This window comes from Mus caroli, chromosome 2, assembly GCF_900094665.2.
Source record: "Mus caroli chromosome 2, CAROLI_EIJ_v1.1, whole genome shotgun sequence".
In the NCBI taxonomy this organism is placed as follows: domain Eukaryota; kingdom Metazoa; phylum Chordata; class Mammalia; order Rodentia; family Muridae; genus Mus; species Mus caroli.
In genome coordinates this window covers 145,632,733-145,653,495 of record NC_034571.1, presented here as the reverse complement: position 1 = coordinate 145,653,495, position 20,763 = coordinate 145,632,733, and the positions used below count along the sequence as shown (strand labels likewise).

The 20,763-nt window shown below is 44.1% G+C and overlaps 1 protein-coding gene across 2 annotated transcripts in view; it reads right to left on the bottom strand.

Moving 5' to 3' along the window:
* The window catches only part of Mapre1 (microtubule associated protein RP/EB family member 1), a 32,038-nt gene extending 13,135 nt beyond the window's left edge, over nucleotides 1–18,903 (bottom strand). The window contains exons 1-4 of one of the 2 annotated variants that reach the window (XM_021149380.2): nucleotides 18,771–18,903; nucleotides 13,786–13,909; nucleotides 3,835–3,980; nucleotides 1,784–1,991 (exon numbers count right to left, since the gene is read on the bottom strand). In XM_021149380.2, the coding sequence (XP_021005039.1) occupies nucleotides 1,784–1,991; nucleotides 3,835–3,980; nucleotides 13,786–13,906 (475 nt within the window). In that variant the 5' untranslated portion in view covers nucleotides 13,907–13,909; nucleotides 18,771–18,903. Of the gene's footprint in view, nucleotides 1–1,783; nucleotides 1,992–3,834; nucleotides 3,981–13,785; nucleotides 13,910–18,525; nucleotides 18,579–18,770 lie in introns of those variants that run through there. The other variant, XM_021149389.2, reaches the window with a different exon arrangement.
* Nucleotides 18,904–20,763: the final 1,860 nt, after the last annotated feature.

The window sequence follows — 20,763 nt, the reverse complement described above, 5'->3', positions numbered from 1 at the left end:
CCAGACACAAAGATGAAGATTACACATATTCTATGTTAGTATATAGGGAAAATGTCTAAAACCAGCAAAGCCACAGAGAGAAAATAGATCAGTGAGTGCCTAGAGCTAGGGATGGGAGGAAGGTTGGAGGAAATGAAAAGTGATTGCCACTGAACATAAATGGGTTTCTCTCTGGGTCATCAAAATATCCTAAAACCAGTTGTGATAGTAATATTTATAAAATTCTTTAATTTAAAAAAAAAGGAGGAGGCGCATTCACATCTTTAATCCCAACACTTGGAAAGCAGAAGTCAGACTGGTCTACATAGTGAGTTCCAGAATATCCAGAGCTACATAGTAAGACTTGTCTAAAGAAAGAAAGAAATTAAAAAAAAAAAAAAAAAAGTGAGAGCTTCTTAAAGCTTTGCTGGTTTTCCTAGTTTTCAGTCAGTAGAATGCTTGCCTTGAAACTCTTCAGACTTGAGCTGCATCCCCAGAATCCATGTAACAGTACATGCTTGTAATCCTAGGGATGTGGAGGCTAAGACAAGCAGATCCCAGAGGCTCTCTAGCAAGCCAGCTTTGCAGATTAGGCCAATTCCAGACCAATGAGATATTTCAAAAAGCAGATGAATGGTACCTGAGAAATACCCAAGGTTTGTCTTAGATCTCCAAATGCACCTGCATACACACACAAGAAAGGGGGCTAAAGAGATGGTTCAGAAGCTAAGAGGACTTGCTGCTCTTCCAGAGGATCTGGTACATTTCCCAACACCCACATGGTGGCTCACAACCCACCATTTCTAACTCCAGTTCCAGGGAATACAACACCCTCTTCTGGCTTCTGAGGGTACCAGGCACGTGATGTATACAGACATACAGTCAAACAAAAAACCCATACACATAAAAAAATTAATTTGTTTTTAGGTTAAAGGGGTAAAAAATATATGGTATGTGAATTATTTTTCAATAAAGCTATTCAAACAAAACTCCAATAAGTGGAGCAGAAGGAACAAAGTTCAAAGTCACCCTTGGCTACACACTGAATTCAAGGCCAGCCTAGGCCAGAGACCCTGTCTCAAAAAGAGACCTCCATCTTTAGCAGGGAGTAGTGGCTCACAACATATGCACATGTTCTATAAATATACTACAAAAACACACCATGGGAAACCCAATAAGCCCAAACCTAAGACTCTCTCTACAAACCACTTCCCCCTCCCTCCTAGCCCGTGTAAGCAGCAAAGTAAACTATAAGCAGCTCTCATGAAGGAAGCCAAAATCAGGCACAGAAAGCTGGCCTACAGAATGATGGCATAATGATGCAGACAGCCTAGAAGAATCCCTCAAAGACTGAGAAAGCTCTTAAGACCCTAAGCTTTAGACCTACCTGTAACTTACTTACCTCTTGGGTATTTATAAAGGGTCCCAATTTCCCATGTAACTAAAGCTCTTGTATGTGAGCTAGCATAGGGAAATTCTATTGCAACCAACAACACCCCTTTGGTAAAACATCATACAGTCACTCACTCACCCAGGCCAGAGGCAAGTGCTAACTTCCCACTCTACAGAGGAGGGAGACCTGAGGACAGGGGTGAAGAGGCTCCCACAGAGCTGCAGAGCACAGGGATGTATCTGCCACGTGCCAGAGTCCACACCCTTTCAAAAGCACACAGCAAAACTCTTTACTCAGAGCCGCAGCATAACCCATATGGAGCACCTATGCCCAAGCACCACCAATTTTTTTTCTTTTTAAGAATAAAACCTTCTGGTTCAGTGTTGAATGAGTGGAAGTGGCTCTGTTTACCTGCAGTACTGGAGCCAAGAGGTTTCTTCGGTTTACTCAAAGCTGGGGCGACAAGAGAAGGAGCCACTGCAGTTTCTTGACCTTGTCTGGCAGCTACAGGATCATACTCTTTTCCATCATAATTTGCATCAAAAAACTTCTTGAACCACTGAACAAATTCAAAATTGTCCTGAAATTTTCCTTTTACTAATTTATCCACAGGAATTATCTGCAGAGAAAAATCAAGACCATTCAGAACAAAGCAGAGGGCTTTGGCAAACATCAAACCTGTCCACTCATCAAAACAACACAACGCTCTCCCAAAAGGTTTGCTAAGATCAGTTTGCATTCAATACAGTACCAATCCTTAGCCAGCCCTCCAAACTCCTGAGAAAAAATGTTGAACAAAAAAGGAACAAGGACCAGGACAAGATTTAGTGCCTACCTGGTATGCACAAGACCTTGTACTGAATCCTCAGCACCACTGAGGAACCAGGATCACCAAAGTCATATACACACATCAAGACACAAATGAAAGGCAGCAACTTCACTGCACCATGAAGAGAAATTCCCTGGCTGAGTGCAGTGCCACATATTTGTGAACACTCTGGGAACTAAGGCAGGAACATGTCAAACTTGAGGTTAACCCAGGAAAACTCTATCTAGAAAGGGAGGGGGGAGGCTAGAAAGATGGCTCAGCAGTTAAGAGGATGCTCTTCCAGAGGGCCTAAGTTCAATTCCCAGCAACTACATAGCAGCTCACAACTGTCTGCAACTCCCAATTCCAGGGAATCTTACACCTTCACACAGACTACTCATGCAGGCAAAATACCAATGCACATAAAAGGAGGGAAGAGGAGAGGAGAGTAACAACAAGTCAAGGTACAGGATCAAGTACAGAATATTTTTATAGAAGTAACCTAGAAATTAAGATAGTTAGATGTCATTCTAGTAAAGATTAAATAATACTTAAAATGAAACAAAACACTGTCTGATGCATGGCCAGTGAGATGGGTAAAGGTGCTGTCACACATGCACTCATGTGTGCTTGTGCGCTCGCACCCCCCACCAATAAAATGTGACAAAAGAAAACTTTAGGGCTGGAGAAATCACAAAATGATTGAGGGCACTTGTTGCTCTTGCAGAGAGCAACCTGGATTGTTCCTGGGTTTGGTTCCTAGTAACCAAATGGTGGCTCACTGCAACTTCCAACTCCAGGAGACCCAACCCCTCTTCTGACCTCTACAGGCACCAGGCACACACAGGATATAATGCATAAATACAACTAAAACATTCATACACATAGAATAAATCTTTTTAAAGTAAACTGTTAATCACTGGTTTAGATTTACAGGCTGACTGCCCCAAAGCATTACTAAATTTAGACAGTAAAGAAAGAAGACAGTGAGGGAAGCAGGAAGGGTAAGAAAAACCTGGTTCCCTGAAATCATGGTAACAAAAACAAGAAGTAACATCAATCAGCAAGAGAGAGTGTCCAAAACTACTTTAAGATAGCCAGGCAGAGTTCCTCACACCTATGAGCCCATCACTCAGGAAGACGAGACAGGAAGATCACGACAAATTCAAAGCCAGCCTGGGCTACACAGTGAGTTCAAGACCAACCAACCTGAGCTAAACAGACTTTCAAAAATAAACTTTTAAAAAGCCAGCAAGGCCAGGTGAGGTGGCACATGCCTTTAATCCCAGTACTAGAGAGGCAGAGGCAGGAGGTTCTTTGTGAGTTTGAGACCACCCTGGCCTACACTGTAAGTTCCAGTACAGTCAGGACTATACAGAAAGACTTGTCTCAAAAAGACTATTAAAAAAAGGGAGGAGGGCAGAGAGATGGCTCACTGAGTAAAGATACATGCTGCCAAACCTAATGACCTGATTTCCCAGTTGTCTGCAGATCTACAAATGCACTTCCATGTGCACGGACGGATATACATACATGCATGTATACACATACATACACACACACACACACACACACCTCTTTGTAAAAGAAAACTAAAAATTAAATATTTTAAATATACGAAAGTAACCTAAACAAACGAATCAAGTTTACTTACTTTGTCAACGCCCATCCTCTTGAAGCCTGCTTGTAGTATTTTGAAGTTCTGGATATATTCATGTTCTAGCTTAGCTTGGAATTTCACTTTCTTCAAGGCAATGGATCCAGGGAAGAGCATGTCCATAAACTGACAGTATGCAGCCCCTGAATCAACAATAACACAAAAACATCAATAAACTCTGGGTCACTGAGTACAACTTTGACCCCAAGACAGAATCTCACTATACAGCCCTGGCTAGCCTAGAAGTTGCTATGTCGGCCAGGCTGGCTTGCCTCTGTCTGAGTGCTGGGATTAAAGGCATATACCACTATGACCCACTCTAAATGCTACTAGTGAAAAAACATGGTCATCTACATTTACTTAACCCAAATATGATTTTATTAAAGACAGGTTTCGTGTCGCCTAGGCTACGGTCAAATTCCATGGCATTGAGAATAACCTGGAATTTTTGATCCTCCTTCCTCTACTCCCTGAGTGCTGAGATTTTGAGGGTGGAAACAACACATCCCACTATATGTGTGGCACTCAGGATAAAACCCCGGGCTTCTGTATACTAGGCAAGTATTCCACATTCCCAGACCTGACACACAACTGTAAAGTCTGTACAGAAAACCATAGACAGCCAAAGGCTGGGGCCACAGAGGCAGCTCAGTAGTTAAGAACTCTTGCAGTGGACCCCAATTTAGTTTCTAATATCCATGTCAGGTGGCTCTTAACCACCTGCAACTGCAGCTCCAGAGAAATCTACACTTCTGTGAGCAACAGCACACATGCACACATACATGCACAACTTCAAGTAACAGAAATATTTTTTGGAAAAGTTTATATGAATACAAAATAAAATTTTAAAAATCTACTAACAAAGGGCTAGAAGCTGGCTTAGCAGTTAAGAGCACTTAATTTCAGAGGACCTAGATTTGATTCCCAGCACTCACAGAGCAGCTTGTACTTGTCTATAACATCAGTTTCCAGGGGATCCAATGTCCTTTTCTGGCACCAATGGTACCTGGCACACATGTGCTGCACAGACATACATGCAAGTGAAACACTCATACACATAAATAATAAATAATTTTTAAAATATTAACAAAATGGAGTCTTATGTTTGGTTTTAAAAATAGGATCTTGCTATGTAAATCTAGCTGATCTGGAAACTTACTACAGAGCCTAGGCTGGCCATGAACTCATAGAAATCCCATTGCCTCAATCTCTAGAGTCAAAGTCAAAGCTGGTTTTATCTGACAAATTCTGCAACATACTTCCTTTGGAAAACAGGCAGAAAATGAAGGTTACTATGAAAGTCTAACGCTTGTTAGAAACTGTCATAAATACTAGAAAGAAAAATGCTCAGAACAATAAAACGAAAAAAAGAGGCAACAACACATTTTCTAAGTCTTCACAAACATACACATTCCTCTCCATTGTGGCACATGCATGACCACAGACATCCATCAAACACACACAGTTTTTGTTTTGTTTTGTTTTGTTTTGTTTTGTTTTGAGACAAAGTCTAGCAATGTAGATCAGGCTGACCTTAAACTCACAAAGATATACCCACTCCTGACTCTTAAATTCAGGGATTAAAGACATGCACCACCACACCCAGCACAATATTAATTTTTCTTAGAGTTAAATAGTAAACAAATATACTAACCAACAAACCACTTAGCATCAGAAATTACCTGTCTCTCAGCAAATCTACTCAAAGAATCATCTGTTTTAATTTTAGAACTCAGAGTCCTCAGAAATATTACAACTTTTAAAACTAAACATGGGAGCTGGGGATGTAGCTCAGTGATAGAGCTACGAGGATCTGAGTTCAAGTCCCAACACAAAGAAAAAGATTAAAAGCAAGGCCCAAAATATGTGGCCCAGTAAGTAAATACCACAGAGACTAAAGACGAACCATAGCATTACACTGAGCTCCTAATTCCCATGTGTGACTGTTTACCACATAGAAGCCTATAGGCTACCACACAGTTGAGAAAAGCAATATTTAATAGAAGAACAGTATTCCACATGACTATACTCTCACTGACCCACCCAATCAGTGTATGCCTATGTAAAAAATTTTTAATTAATTAATTAGTTAATTAATTAATTAATAAGGTCCCTGTGATGGTTTGTATGTGCTTGGTTCAGGGAGTGGCACTATTAAGAGGTGTGGCTTTGTTGGGGTAGGTGAGTCACTCCTAGCTATCTGGAGGCCAGTATTCTGCTAGTGGTCTTCAGATGAAGATGCAGAACTCAGTTCCACTTGTACCATGTCTGCCTAGATGCTGCCATGCTCCCACCTTGATGATAATGGACTGAATCTCTGAACCTGTAAGCCAGCCTCAACTAAGAGTCCTTGTAAGAGTTGCCTTGGTCATGGTGTCTGTTCACAGCAAAAAAAAAAACAAAAACAAAAACAAAAAAAAAACCCTAAGATAGTCCCATTAAAAGAGGTAGTGATAGACTGAAGCAGTAGAAAGCTTCCCAAGGGTTTCTGGTTGGTTGGTTGGTTGGTTGGTTGGTTAGTTGGCTTTTTGGTTGGTTGGTTGGTTGATTAGAGACAGGGCCTTGCTTAGTAGCCCAAGTTAGTCTGAAACTCTCAATAAATCCTCCGTTCTGCAACTCTCAAATGCTGAGATTACAGATTTGTACCACCATGCCCAGTTCTGTCCTTTTCATAAATATCTCAGATAGGAGGGAAAAAGTTAAAAGGGGGGCATCCTTTCTAGTCTCTGCCTGAACGACAAAGTAGCTGTAACTAGGGCAAAGGTTGACAACGTAAGCACAGCTTCAAGACAACTGAGGAAGACCTTGTTTCAGTGGCCCATCAGCCTTCAGCAAATAGAGTCCACTCAGGCTGCGGCTTGACAGTGTGGATTGATGAGAGGAAACTGAGGCAAGCAGTATCAAAGTATCCACTGGCTGTCACGGCTCCACTCTAAGGCTCTGCTTGAAAACAGAGACCACAAAATACAATGCCAGGGCACTAATCTCAAGTGCACTGATGTTCAACCTGGTTCAGTTCAGAGCACTTTTGCAAAATATAATGAAAATCATAGCCAATATTCCCTTATACTATGATACACATCTGTAATCCCAGAAGCTAAAAAAGGTGGATCATGAGTTCAAGGCCAGCCAGAACTCAGAAAAGGCCAGATACAATGTAATCTGTAATCCTCTCATTCCTAAAGCAAACAGGAAAGGGTCATAGGGCATCACCTGGAAGCTGAGGGCCCAGTAAGCCTGGAGTACATAGTGGCAGAAAAGAGAGAAGAGAAACAACCCTGGACCTGCCCGCTGTCCTCCACATGCATACATACCATGGCACACTAGAGTCCTCACACCATACATCACACACAAAATAAATAACTCCAGTGCTTTAAAATTAACATGCACAAAACACACATGACTACTAAAAGTGATACAGGCAGGAATCCATCCCATAATCAGCCACCAAACACAGACACTATTGCACATGCCAGCAAGATTTTGCTGAAAGGACCCTGATATAGCTGTCTCTTGTGAGGCTATGCCAGTGCCTGGCAAACACAGAAGTGGATCACAGTCAGCTATTGGATGGAACACAGGGCCCCTAATGGAGGAGCTAGAGAAAGTATCCAAGGAGCTGAAGGGGTCTGCAACCCTATAGGTGGAACAACAATATGAACTAACCAGTACGCCCAGAGCTCATGTCTCTAGCTGCGTATGCAGCAGAAGATGGCCTAGTCAGCTATCATTGGGAAGAGAGGCCCCTTGGTCTTACAAACTTTATATGCCCCAGTACAGGGGAACACCAGGGCCAAGAAGTGGGAGTGGGTGGGTAGGGGAGTGGGGGGAGGGGGNGGGGAATAGGGGACTTTCCAGATAGCATTTGAAATCTAAATAAAGAAAATACCTAATAAAAAATTGGAAAAAGGAAAAAAAAGTGATACAGGCTTCAAAGAGCACATGCAACTTGATATTCTTAGATATAAATAAAATCTGCGAAAGGGGGGGGTGTCATTAATGCAGACCTTAAAATGCAAGCTGAAAATATTTTTAACAAGGAAAAATACTATTTTGATTTTAAAACAAACAGAATTGTATAACTTGCTTTTTCTTGTATGTTACTCACTTTAACATTCTGAGAGGCAAGAAACTAGAAACAAACTACACAGCCAAGAAAAGAAATTAAGGCCGGTTTGGTGGCGCACGCCTTTAATCCCAGCACTTGGGAGGCAGAGGCAAGTGGATTTCTGAGTTTGAGGCCAGCCTGGTCTACAAAGTGAGTTCCAGGGCAGCCAGGGCTACACAGAGAAACCCTGTCTCGAAAAAAAAAGAAAAGAAGAGAAGCGAAGCGAAGTGAAGCAAAGAGAAAATTAATAGTACTTCCCACTGGACACCAGGTGGCAAAAATCAACTCCTCCCTCTTTCTGGACAAAAGCAAGCCTACTGTCAAAATCATCCTGTAGAAGACATTTCCTACTTTGATGATATCTGCAACATACCTGCAGAACTCAGGATGGCTCTTGAATCAACCTGCCAGAGTCACCAACATTCTCCTCATGCTTCCTCACCTGCAGAGCCAAGTAAAGGCTCCTTACTCAGTGCTCTGGCCGATGGGAGCACTTCACAGCCAGCAGTACATTACTAGGGCAGCTAGTGCTTCTAGAGAAACACCCATCATCCCTGCCCTCTAAAGACTGTGCATCTCGGGAGGCAGAGGCAGGCAGATTTATGAGTTCAAGGACAGCCTGGTGTACAAAGTGAGTTCCAGGACAGCCAGGGCTACAAAGAGAAACCCTGTCTCAAAAAAAAAAAAAAAAAAAAGACTGTGCATTGTGAAGATTTCTGATCTTTTTGATCTGATTGATAAAGAAGACTCAGACCCAGTTCTGAAGGTTTTTAGACACACACAGAGCTGCTGTAAAGCTTCCCCTTCCCTGACTCCAGGCTGCAGCTTATCCTGTGTGGTTTGAAGCTACAAGTGAGAGCTGCTTTCAAGACACCAATGTGAATACAATGACAGAACCTACCCGCTCCCAGAGCCATCCCACTCGGCTTTCAAGAGCACATGGCGCTAAACGCAAGTTTACTAACACATCACTTATATCTTTCACTCACCACTTTCTACTAAGGAAAAATACCTTATCTGGGCTAAGAATAGTGGCAGGAGCCAGAAAGAGCAAAATACTTTACGGAGTTTATGGTAAACAGTATTTTACCAGTATTTCTTCAATTCTCTTCCAAATGCTTCTTTAAAAATGCAACACATGCCACATGTAATTAATTTCATATGTGTAATGATATACAGATAATCCGAAGACATGAAAAGCAGAAGCAGGAGAATGACCACAAGCTAAGACGCCAGCTACTCTTTATTACAGGGTAACACTTTGTCTCAAAAAAATAAAATAAAATAAAATAAAATAAATTGGTCAGGTGGGGGTTCAGTACTTAGGAGCACTGGCTGCTCTTTGAGAGGATTCATTTCCCAGCACCCACCAGGCAGCAGCTCACCAGCATCTCTAACTCTGGCTCCAGGGGATTCAAGTATCCTCCTAGCCTACTTAAGCATCTGTGCACACATGACACACACACAAATACTAGGTTCAAACCCAGACTCTGCAATGTCTAAGCTATGTCCCATGGGCAATCTCCTCATCTTTAAAATGAAGAGCTATTTCCTCACTTCCAGAGTCCAACACATAACTAACACTATTATTAAGGGACCCTGACAACAGCCAAGCTGGGGAGCCAAGACTACTGCCCAAGCTCACCGCTGAGGAAACAGTACTAGAAGACCATCAGAGAATTCATCCAAAATCACATGGCTCAGAGCAGACTAAAGGCCTCTTCATGCCATGACATGTCTATGACAGCTCACTGCCTAAATAAGAAAAGCCTGGGGCCAGATTGGAACATGCACAACTTATCTACACAGGAAGAGAAGCATCTTCTAATTAAGTGAGAAATGTTTTGGACTGTATTTAAAGACAGAAATAAATTTTAGGAAAAAATTGCTGGTGAGAAAGCAGTCTCCAATGAAAATGAAGATGACCTCACTCCCACATTACTCATAGATCACGGGCACACAAGTGCTTTAAAAGACTTCAAAAAATGGTGGCACAGCAATAAAAAGCTGAGAAAATTAACAGGAGACAGAGGACAGCAGCACAAATCTAAGGCAGCCTATTCTATAACAAAATAAGATTAATAAAAGCCACTCTTGGGACCCACTAATCACTGTATGCCTCATATATTGCCTTCCTCTGGAAAACAGGAAAACAGATTGGACCTCACACAGCAAATAAGGCAAAGAAATGAAACCAAGACAAAGACTAGGAGCCCCTCCACCCACCAAAAAAAAAAAAGAAAGGAAAAAAAAAAAGTGAAGTCCAAAAGCCAAACCCCTCAGGAAGCAGCTAAGGATCAGCAGCCTCTTTAGATCAACCCAAATGGTAGGCACCAGCCAGTTAAGGAAAAAAATCTGTAGAAACAGGGTGTGGGGATTGAAGATGTGGGTTTTGGAAAAAGGCTCAAATCCCTATTGTGTTCTTGGTTCTATATGCTCAATTCATTACTCAAATTCTCTAAGCCATCTTCCCCATCTGAAATTGGAGGTGTACCTTCCTCTTGGAAATACTCAGAGAACTAAACAGAGGTGTTTGAGAAGAATCACTTACAGACCTGAGCCTGGTGGTACAGGATATCTGTAATCCCAGCTTCTTAGGAACTCAGATAGAAGAATCATAAATTATAGGCTCCAGGGTGAGTTAGAGCCAGACTGAGAAATTTAGGAAGACATAGTCTCAAAACTTAATTTAGAAAGGGCTGGGGCTCATGGCAGTGCATTTGTATAGTATTTGTTAATTCCTTTGTTTAACCTCTAAGTAGTACAAAACAAAGTTACTTACTAAAAGAAGCAGGATTCTGATTCTGGGTCCTAACTGATACCTTTCCCCAGTGAGGACTGAAGCCAGAGACTTGGGCATGTCAGCCAAGCTTTCTTTAACCAGAACTCCATCCACACCCACAAGAGGAGAACTTCAGTAGTTGGAGGAAAATACCCAATCCTCCCTCTCTTCCCCTCTCCCTCCCCCAACAGTGAGGGGGTTTTGTTTATTTGGTTGGTTGAACTGGTTTTGGTTTTTAAATAAGATTTATTTATTTATTTTATGTGAGTACACTGTCACTCTCTTCAGACACACCAGAAGAGGGCATCAGATCCCATTACAGATGGTTGTAACCCACCATGTGGTTGCTGGGAACTGAACTCAGGACCTCTGGAAGAGCAGATAGTACTCCTAACTGCTGAGCTATCTCTCCAGACCCTTGTTTTTTGTTTTTTTGAGAGAGGGTTTCACTATGTAGCCTTGGATGACCTGGTGCTTGCTATGTAGGCTTTATAGACCAGGCTGGCCTCAAACACAAGAGATCTGCCTGCCTCTGCCTCCCAAATGCTAAGATTAAAAACATGTGCCACACACTCAGCTCTGGCGTGCGCATGTGTGTGTCTTCATATTCTTGAACTCATCTGTAACTGTGGCAGATCCAGTTTTAACAGCTGTGACATGCAAAGCTGGGGAGATGGCTCAGTGGGTGAGAGCACTTGCTCCTACAAGCACACGGAATATATTCAACTCTGACTCCCTAGCACCCATGTTAACAAACAGGCACAATGTGCATGCCTAAACCCCGACATTAGGGGGACAGACCGGCAGATCTCAAAACCTCACCAGTCAGCCTACCACAGACTGAAAGCCTAGTCAAAACAGCAAGTTCCCACTTCCACTTCAGTGTCAGACCCTGTCTCAAGGCAACTCAAAGGGCAAGAGCAACAGACAAGACACTGACGGCCTCCACATGCAAGCACACAAGTACACAGACATTCATACCCAAACTCTCTGATAAATACCTCTCTCTCTCTCTCTCTCTCTCTCTCTCTCTCTCTCACTCACTCACACACACACACACACACACTGGCATGCTCTTTAAGTATCTAAAGTTAGCAGAACTCCTTTAAGTCAATAAATAAAAAATTACCACTGGGTGTGGTAATTCACACCTATAGTCCCAGCCCTGGGGTGAGGACAGGAAAATTCAAGATCACATTCATACATAATCAAGTTTGAAGCTAGCCTGAACAACCTAAGACCTGACTTAATCTCTACTGGCTTCCAAGGCACTGCATACATGGTACACAGACATACATATGAACAAAAAAACCCATCACATAAAAAGTAATAAAGCAAAGATAAGCACATTCATGGTAAATACTGATTACTGAGAGCATAAGGTCCATTTCATTTGCTCCAGTATCCCACTTCCAGAAACCACTGAGAAAATGGGTGATCTATGAAGCTGGGAGCAGTGGCATAGGCTTGTAATTCCTGCACTCGAGAGAACCAAGCAGGAGGACCACCAAGGGTCTGAGGACAGCCTAGGCTACATGGAGTGAGTTCCAGGCCTGTGGGCTCCAGAATGAGGTCCTGTTTTACATAAATAAATAGCAGGAAAAAAAGGTTAATATTAAAGGGTACTTAACCATGCCATAATAAAAATAAAATGGAGGGCTGGCGAGATAGCTCAGTGGGAAAGAACACTGACTACTCCTCCAAAGGTCCTGAGTTCAAATCCCAGCAACCACATGGTGGTTCACAACCATCCGTAATGAGATCTGACACCCTCTTCTGGTGTCTGAAGACAGCTACAGTGTACTTATGTATAACAATAAATAAATCTTTAATAAATAAATAAATAGGAAAAAAAATTTAAAAAAATCAACGGCCAAAAGTGAGTACAAGAGCAAATAACTATAGTAAAAACATGGAAAGAGCATATAGCAAAAATACACTCTTATATAGGATATATATATATATATATATATATATATAGAGAGAGAGAGAGAGAGAGAGAGAGAGAGAGAGAGAGAACGCGCTTCAAAATAATCACTTCTAAGTTACTGACACTGAAGAATAGCTCATGAAAAGCTGGAATGTATAATATATACATACAGACAGTAACAAAAGAAAATTCCCGACAGTGACGCTGAGTGATAGGACTCCTAGAACCCCTCCCTCCCACCACTTGCCTACATGTAGTCCAATTCTCACAGAGAAACAGGTTTTGCTCTTGTTTTCACTCATTGCCTCTCTGGGAAATGGTAACTTTGATGAAACTGGCCCCAAAACAGCAGATACTTTGACTCAGTCTTTTTCTTCTTGGGAATAAAAAACATACCTGATGAATTAATATAAAAACAGCTGGCTGGGTATACTGTTCAGTGATAAAGCACTATCTAGCATATGTGAGGCTCAGCACTCAATTTCAGGCAACAAAAAAAAAGTAAAATTAACATAAGAACACCATTACAGTTCTGTGGCCACATGAGCTCTGAGTGAAAAGCTGAGCCAGGGATAGATGTAGCCTCGGCAAAAGGCAGTGGGCATGTAGGCTAGAAGCATGTTCTTCTAAAAACTGTATTCATTTATTTACTTTTGAAACAGAGCACCATGTGCCCCAGACTGGCCTCAAACTCACTAAGCAGCCAAAGCAAAACCTTGACCATCTGATCACCTGCGGTGGCTTCCACATCTAGATTCATGCAGCCCTGGGAATCAAACCCAGTGCTCTGTGACTGCTAGGTAAGTACCCTATCAACTGAGCCACACATCCCAGCACTCAGCATAGGTAAAGCTGAAAGAAAAAAAAATCTATAATCTCTTTGTGGTGGCTCCATATAGAGGCCTACGCAAACCCTCAAGCCACATGTACTTTTAAAAAGTGGTCCCCTGAACCAAACATGGTAGCCCACACCTTTAATCTCAGCATCTAGGAGGCAGAAGCAAGTGGATCTCTGAGTTGAAGACCTGCCTGACTGATCTATAGAGTGAAATCCAGAACAGCCATGGCTATATAGGAAAACCATGTCTTAAAACATAGAAAAGGGGCAGTAGGAAGGGGGGTGCTTACCTGAACACAACTGTTCTATCTTTGTCAGATTCAACTGCAGAGATTCATTGATCCAAGCCAGCATGTCATGTCGACTTAGGTTATCACTGGTGACTGACGTAGAGTACACATTCACTGCCATCTTCTACAACACATAATAAAGAGAGAAGGCTTCCTGTTACAGTGAGCATGAAGTGAGGACAAGCAGTTCCCACGGTCACCAGGAACAAACCTGTACAAATGTTCAATTTTAAGCACAGCCTTATTCCCTAAGGGGTGAAACCAGACACTAGGATTCCAGTCATAAGCCGGAGTTCCATGCATAAAATGACCTGCAATAAATTGCCTCAAACCAGTCAGTCTAATACTTAGACATCATGTTGATAAGACTAACACACAATTACAAGCCACAAAAGGCACTAAGGGATCAAGCATATACTTGATGAAAGAAGGCTAGTGCACAAACAACGTTCTACTCAAAAAAACTAGCTCAAGGGCTGGGGGTAGAGCATGTGTTCTACATGTTTGGTGTCTGGGCCCAATCTTCAACACCACAAAAAAATTAACAAAGGTGGGTGTGGTGGTAACATACCTGTACTCAGGAGGCTGAGGCAGGAGGCTCAAGTTCCAGGTCAGCATGAGCTACAGCATCATGACCTTATCTCAAGTCATCATCAACAGCATACAAACCTAGGGCTGAGGGCACAGCTAACCAGGAGTGCTATGCTTGCCTATGCACCAAGCCTTGGGCCAATCCCTTACAATGCTATCTACTTTCACAGGTTTCAACAGCCTAGTACTGTACATAGGTGAGGTCACGTGACAGCCTCTCAAAGTCCTTGGCACCCACTGTTCTTTGCTGCACACCCTAGAAACTAGAGGGTACCTGAGCACCAACCAAGCATGAGGTCTTTTGAAGACACTGTTACTGAACTGACGATCCTCTTTAAGGCTCCTTTACTCTGTTCATTTCAAGGATGAAGAAAAGGAGGCCCTGAGTATTTACAGCCAAGCCTGCTCAGCCTTATTTTCCTGTTTCTCAGAAAATGCTGCCCCTTACCTTTCTGTCAAACTTCTGAAATAATCTCTTTTTATTTTGGGATGCAGATCTTGCCATGTTCCCTCAAACTCCTAGGCCCATGCTATCCTCTTGCCTCAGGTTTGGAAGTAGTTGGGACTACATGCACCAATCACTATAGTCAACTACAAGTCTCAGTTAAAACACTAGGAAATGTGGGTGCCATACTCTGAATCCCTGGTCAGTCATTCCTTCATTCTCTGTCTATTTTATTGTGTGTTTTTGTGTGCATGTGTGTGGAGGTCAAAAGAAAACTTTCAGGAGTTGATTCTCTCCTATCATGTAGCTCCCAGGGATCAAGTTCAGTTGTTAAGGTTTGCTGGCAAGCACCTTTACCTGCTGAGCCACCTCACCAGCCCAAACAATAGGTTTTATAGGGACCAGGAGATTTAGAATTGTTCTTATTCCCTGAGACATCAAACTTGTCAATGGAGTAAGGGATAAAATTCACAGCTATTTAGAACAACCATGAGACCCCAGCCCTTAGTTCTCTTGGGAAGCTTCACTCCCTCCTAGTTACCTAGTAACTAGTAAGCAAGGGGCTCTTCCCACACTCTTCTGCATGGAGTTGCTGCAAGCCTTGAGTAACACAACTCCAGTCTGGGTTCCCTAACTCAGTGCTCGTCTTAGAGCAGGGGTAACTAGGTCTACAGACATGGGGCAGTTTATGTCCAATATCCCTGTCCTCGTCCTCCTTCCCACAACCCCACACTTCACACAGTGCCTTGAACAGAATGAGTGCTAGGTAAATGTTGCTTGTCTCAGACTATGGGGAAAGAAAAGGTGTTGTCTTAGTCAGGGTTTCTATTCCTGCACAAACATCATGACCAAGAAGCAAGTTGAGGAAGAAAGGGTTTATTCAGCTTACACTTCCACATTGCTGTCACCAAAGGAAAACAGGACTTGAACTCAAGCAGGTCAGGAAGCAGGAACTGATGCAGAGGCTATGGAGGCACTTTCCCAACTGAAGCTCCTTTCTCTGTAGTAACTCCAGCCTGTGTCACGTTGACACAGAAAACCAGCCAGTATACAGGTGTCTACATAAACTTTCCAGAAAGCTAACTTTCAACACTCTATACACTCCCCAAAAATCAGCTGACAGAACTACCACACAAAACAGCACAACTTAGCTTCTCACTCCATGGGTAGATTATTCATCATGTTTCCATAGCACTTCATTCAGACCTCTGGGATTATAATCATCACACTAAAATTGACACTATTCCTCCATTTCTGAGCCTCCCAGACCAGATTTAGGCCAGGATGAAACTGGAGGACCTGGACTTGAACATGAATCCATTCCATTAGCTGTGATTTTGGGCAAGTTACTGAACTCAGTGTAGCTCAGCTCTAAATACAACCATCTGAAAAGGTTCTCACAGAGAGCTGTATGAAGTAAGGAAGGAAACAGAGCTGGCATCATATCAAACCTAAGCATAGTTACAAACGAGGTCAGGGCAGAGACTGCCTCTCTTTTATGCTATCTTCAGTGCTAAAAACTGTGCCTGATATCTGCTGCCAACACCTCTCAAGATCCCCTGCAAGCCCTCACTCAAATTAGTCTATCTCAATCTGTTCCTACACAGCAGCCAGAAAGAATTTTCTGAATCACAAATCACATGAGGTATCTCTCTCCTGTTTAAAAAACCCTGGATGAACACGTAAAATGCATACTCTGTGCAGAATGCTATTAAGTACCAATAAGAGCCATCCAGGCTGAATGCTGTGATTCCAGACTGAGCACTTACCATCTAGCTTGGGTCTGTATGTACACATTGGGTATTGTGTGTCTCATGCTATCATAAAATAAAAGCAGCTGGTAAAGCCACATGTGCCTCCTGACCACACCCCAGCTCAGAAAAGGTTAATAGCCCTTCACCACCATGTAATTTCAAACTCTTTCATTAGCAGTACATTAATACCAGGTCCCATGTGCTCCACGAGCTCTGTGGCCACTAAATTCATGGGATTAGGCACCCTGTGGATGTGCAATAAACATCCACTCACTCAACCAATTAATTGGTTCTTCCAGGCAGTCAAAACAGAACCTACCTCTCCAGCAAAGCTCTTTCTCACTTTCTGGTAAGAATGTTTGAGCCAGAAGTGAAGGCCCATGCCCATAAACCTAGATAGCACTCAAAAAGCTGAGGCAGAGACACCACTCCAAATCCAGGACAAGTGTGGGACACAGAGAGCATTCTAGGCCAACCTAGGGTACAAAATAAGATCCTGTCTCAGAACAACTAACAAAAATGTCCACTGCTTAGCCTCAGTGTTCAACTGAGTTCAACACATACCCCACCTTTTCGGGGCTCTCTGAGCTAAGCAAGGTACAACCACAAGGAAAATCCCCTTTCCGTCTACTCAAGTATTTCTCTCCCTTCAGTGACTCTCCCAGGAGTCTCCCTAACTAGTTCTAGTCTGCCTTTTCATACACTATCTCATGACCTAGCTCAATAGCTAGATGACCTTCCATTTTTGATTCTCCTGCATCTACCTCCCAAGTGTAAGGACTACAGGCATGTTCACCACACTTGGCTCCCCAACCCACTCCAATTCAGTGGAGGATAAAGTACACCCTATTCCTCTCCAAGTACCATCCAGAGTCCTATGGAAAGGCAAGAGGGAGGTGGCACTAAAAAGAGCTATGTGACCCTGTATGAAACATGTCTCCTTTCCTCAGAAATGGCTCACCTGTAAAATGGATAAGACCCTACCTTCCTCACAGAGCTGTGGTAAGATTTAAGTAAGAATCCAAGTGATCAACCCTAACAGAAAAGCACACAGCCTCCCAAGCTTCTATGTCCTGACACTTTGACACCACAAAAGTATGAAACAGTTTCTAGATGGAGAAGAAGGAGTAACACACAGGATATGACTCTTACTTGCTGGGCAACATAAGGCAAGTCCTTTCCCTACCCAAAGTCTCAGACTCGCCTCTGTAAAAGGGTGATGAGCAGCTCAGCACAGTGGGGGAACTGCAGTCACCTCTCAGCCCCACAGAGAAAATAAAATGAGCAAAACACAACAGAGGGGAAAGAAAGAAAATAAAGATAGCATCTTTTCAAGGCAATGTGACTATTAAATGACACAATGCTACATCAAGCTCTTAACACAATGCCTTATACACAAGTGCCCATTAAAGAGCTATCTTGATTAATGCTAGTCAAGGCATCCCATCACGGGCAGACATCAGGCCTAGCTGAACTTCCCTCAATGGGCCGCCGGATCCTCATCGCCAAGATGCAGAGGTCAGGCTATACCCTGCAGTACTGGTATCGCCCTTTTACAGTAATTACAGAAATTATCTTGGCCATGTATTCATTTTCTTGCTTCCTGGCTCTCTACCCACAAAGCAGACTCCTAGAAAGCATGTCTTTGCCTGTCTACTCCCTGATGAGACCAGGGCCTAGCATTTACTAGGCACCCAAACACCACCCGCGGACCGCCTGACTTCTGCCAGGCACCGAGCTGAGACCTTTCTGGGCTTAATTCTACTGTCTCCATTTTACAGAGGAGGAAACTGAGGCACGGGGAGGCTGAGGCGCCTGCCTAAGGTCGCACTCTGGGGTCCAACTCCGCGGACCAACTCCCACCCATTATGCAACGACGCCTCCTACACCCAGACTCCCAGGGTCCCCACCGCGCCCCTCGCGCGCGCGCGCGCGCCCGCGGACACACACCCTCCAGGTCCAGCCGCAAAGTCAGGACTTCGCCGGTCACCACTAGGCAGCCCCCACTTCCGGCCCACGCCCCGCCCCCGGGACAACGGAGCGCGCGCCCCCGGCCCAGGCCGCGCACCGGATCGCGGCCCCGCCCTTCCCCCCCCCCCGCCCCCAATGCTCGCGCGGCTCCGCACTGCTCACGAGGAGCCGCCTCCCTTGAATTCCCGACTGCTGCCGCCGCCCGGGCCCGCCAGCCGCCTCACCGGCTCTCTCAGGACCCGCGTCCGCCGTCCGCGCGCCCGGCTCCGGTTCCGTCTTCGTCTCGTTCAAACCGTCGGACCCCGCCCGCCCGCGCGCGATGACCTCACACGCACCCCGCCGTGACGCGCCGACGCAGGGGCTCGTCATCTCCCGCCCGGCCTTTTATAGAGACGGACAGGCCTGCGAGCCGGAGGCGGGGCCGAATGCTTGATCGACAGCTGGCATGCCCGGGGGCGGGGAGCAAGCCTGTTGGGCACGTGGTCAGTTGCGACCAATGACGTGTGAGTCCTCTGAGGAGGCGGAGTCCAGTTGCACATTCGGGTTTGCTGTAGCCCAGAAGAAAATTCGTTTGACCAAGATGTATTAATGAATAGGCTCGGGAGGAAGGTTAGCTGGCCTAACATACATGAATCCCTGGTTTCGGTCCCCAACACCACAGATGCCAGCTGTGGTGGAACACACCTGTCTTGCCAGCAAATCGTTTTGTCATCATCCCAGACCCTCTCTCTGGGAGTTCAGCCTGAGGTACACGAGACCCTGTCTCAGAAAGAAAAAACTGGGAGTGCTAGGCCACTCGCGTACACTTGGACAGGAAAGAGAATCACTGTAAATTCAAGGCCAGCCTGGTCTACAGTAGCAAGCTAGCCAGAGCTACACAGTGAGATCTGGTCTCAACAAAGAAAAAAGGGCCATTGAAATGCTTTAGCAGGTGCATGCCCCCAAACCTGACAACATGAGTTCAAACCCCAGGACCCACTGATAGAGGTGAGACGCGAGTCCTGCAAGTTGTCCTCTGACTAACACACATGGGCGGTGCCACTCGCAAGCCTACACACACGCAAATATGCCCACAAATAACTGTGGTGGTATGAACGTTTAATCCCAGAACTCAGTAGGTAGAGACAAGAGAATCTCTGAGATCAAGGCCAGCCAGAGAGCTACACAGTTAGACTTTGCCTTTAAATTAAAAAAAAAAAAAAAAAAAAAAAAAAAAAAAAAAAAGATTTGGCGCCTGTTTTAGTTAGTGTTACAATTCCTGTAATGAAACATGTCCAAAGCAACTTGGAGAGGAGAGTGCTTATTTAGTTTACTCTTCCATATCTCTGTTCATCACTGAAGGAAAACAGGGCAGGAACCTAGAGCCAGGAGTGGATGGATGCAGAAGCCATGGAGGGATGTCGGTTACTAACTCCCTCCTCATGGCTTGCTCAGCCTGCTTTCTTATACAACCTGTCTTAGTCAGGGTTTCTATTCCTGCACAAACATCATGACCAAGAAGCAAGTTGGGGAGGAAAGGGTTTATTCAGCTTACTCTCCCACACTGCTGTTCATCACCAAAGGAAGTCAAGACTGGAAATCAAACAGGTCAGGAAGCAGGAGCTGATGCAGAGGCCATGGAGGGATGTTCTTTACTGGCTTGCTTCCCCTGGCTTACTCAGCCAGCTCTCTTATAGAACCCAAGACTACCAGCCCAGAGATGGTCCCACCCACAAGTGGCCTTTCCCAGCTTGATCACTAATTGAGAAAATGCCTTGAAGCTGGATCTCGTGGAGGCACTTCCCCAACTGATGCTCCTTTCTCTGTGATAACTCCAGCTGTGTCAAGTTGACACAAAACTAGCCAGTACACAACCCTAGACCACACCAGCGCAGAGGTGTCCTCACCCACAGTGGGCTGATGAGATTCCCCCATCAATGACTAAGAAAACACTTTACCAGCTTGCCTATGGGCTCATCTTAGGGAGGCATTTTCTTGATTGAGGTTCCCTCCTCTCAGATGACATTAGCTTGTGTCAAGGTGTTATAAAACTGCCCATCACAGCACCTTAATGAGAAACTAAGTCGCCATGTAAGAGCACCTGCAATGTCATCTGGTTTATTCTTAGCACTGCAAAAGATGTTTCCTTACTTTTTAATGCCTTTATCTTCTGTTTTTGCATGGAGGCGATTTCCTGTTCTAGCTCCAGACTGTGTCTCAGTGCTTGTATGTAGGAAG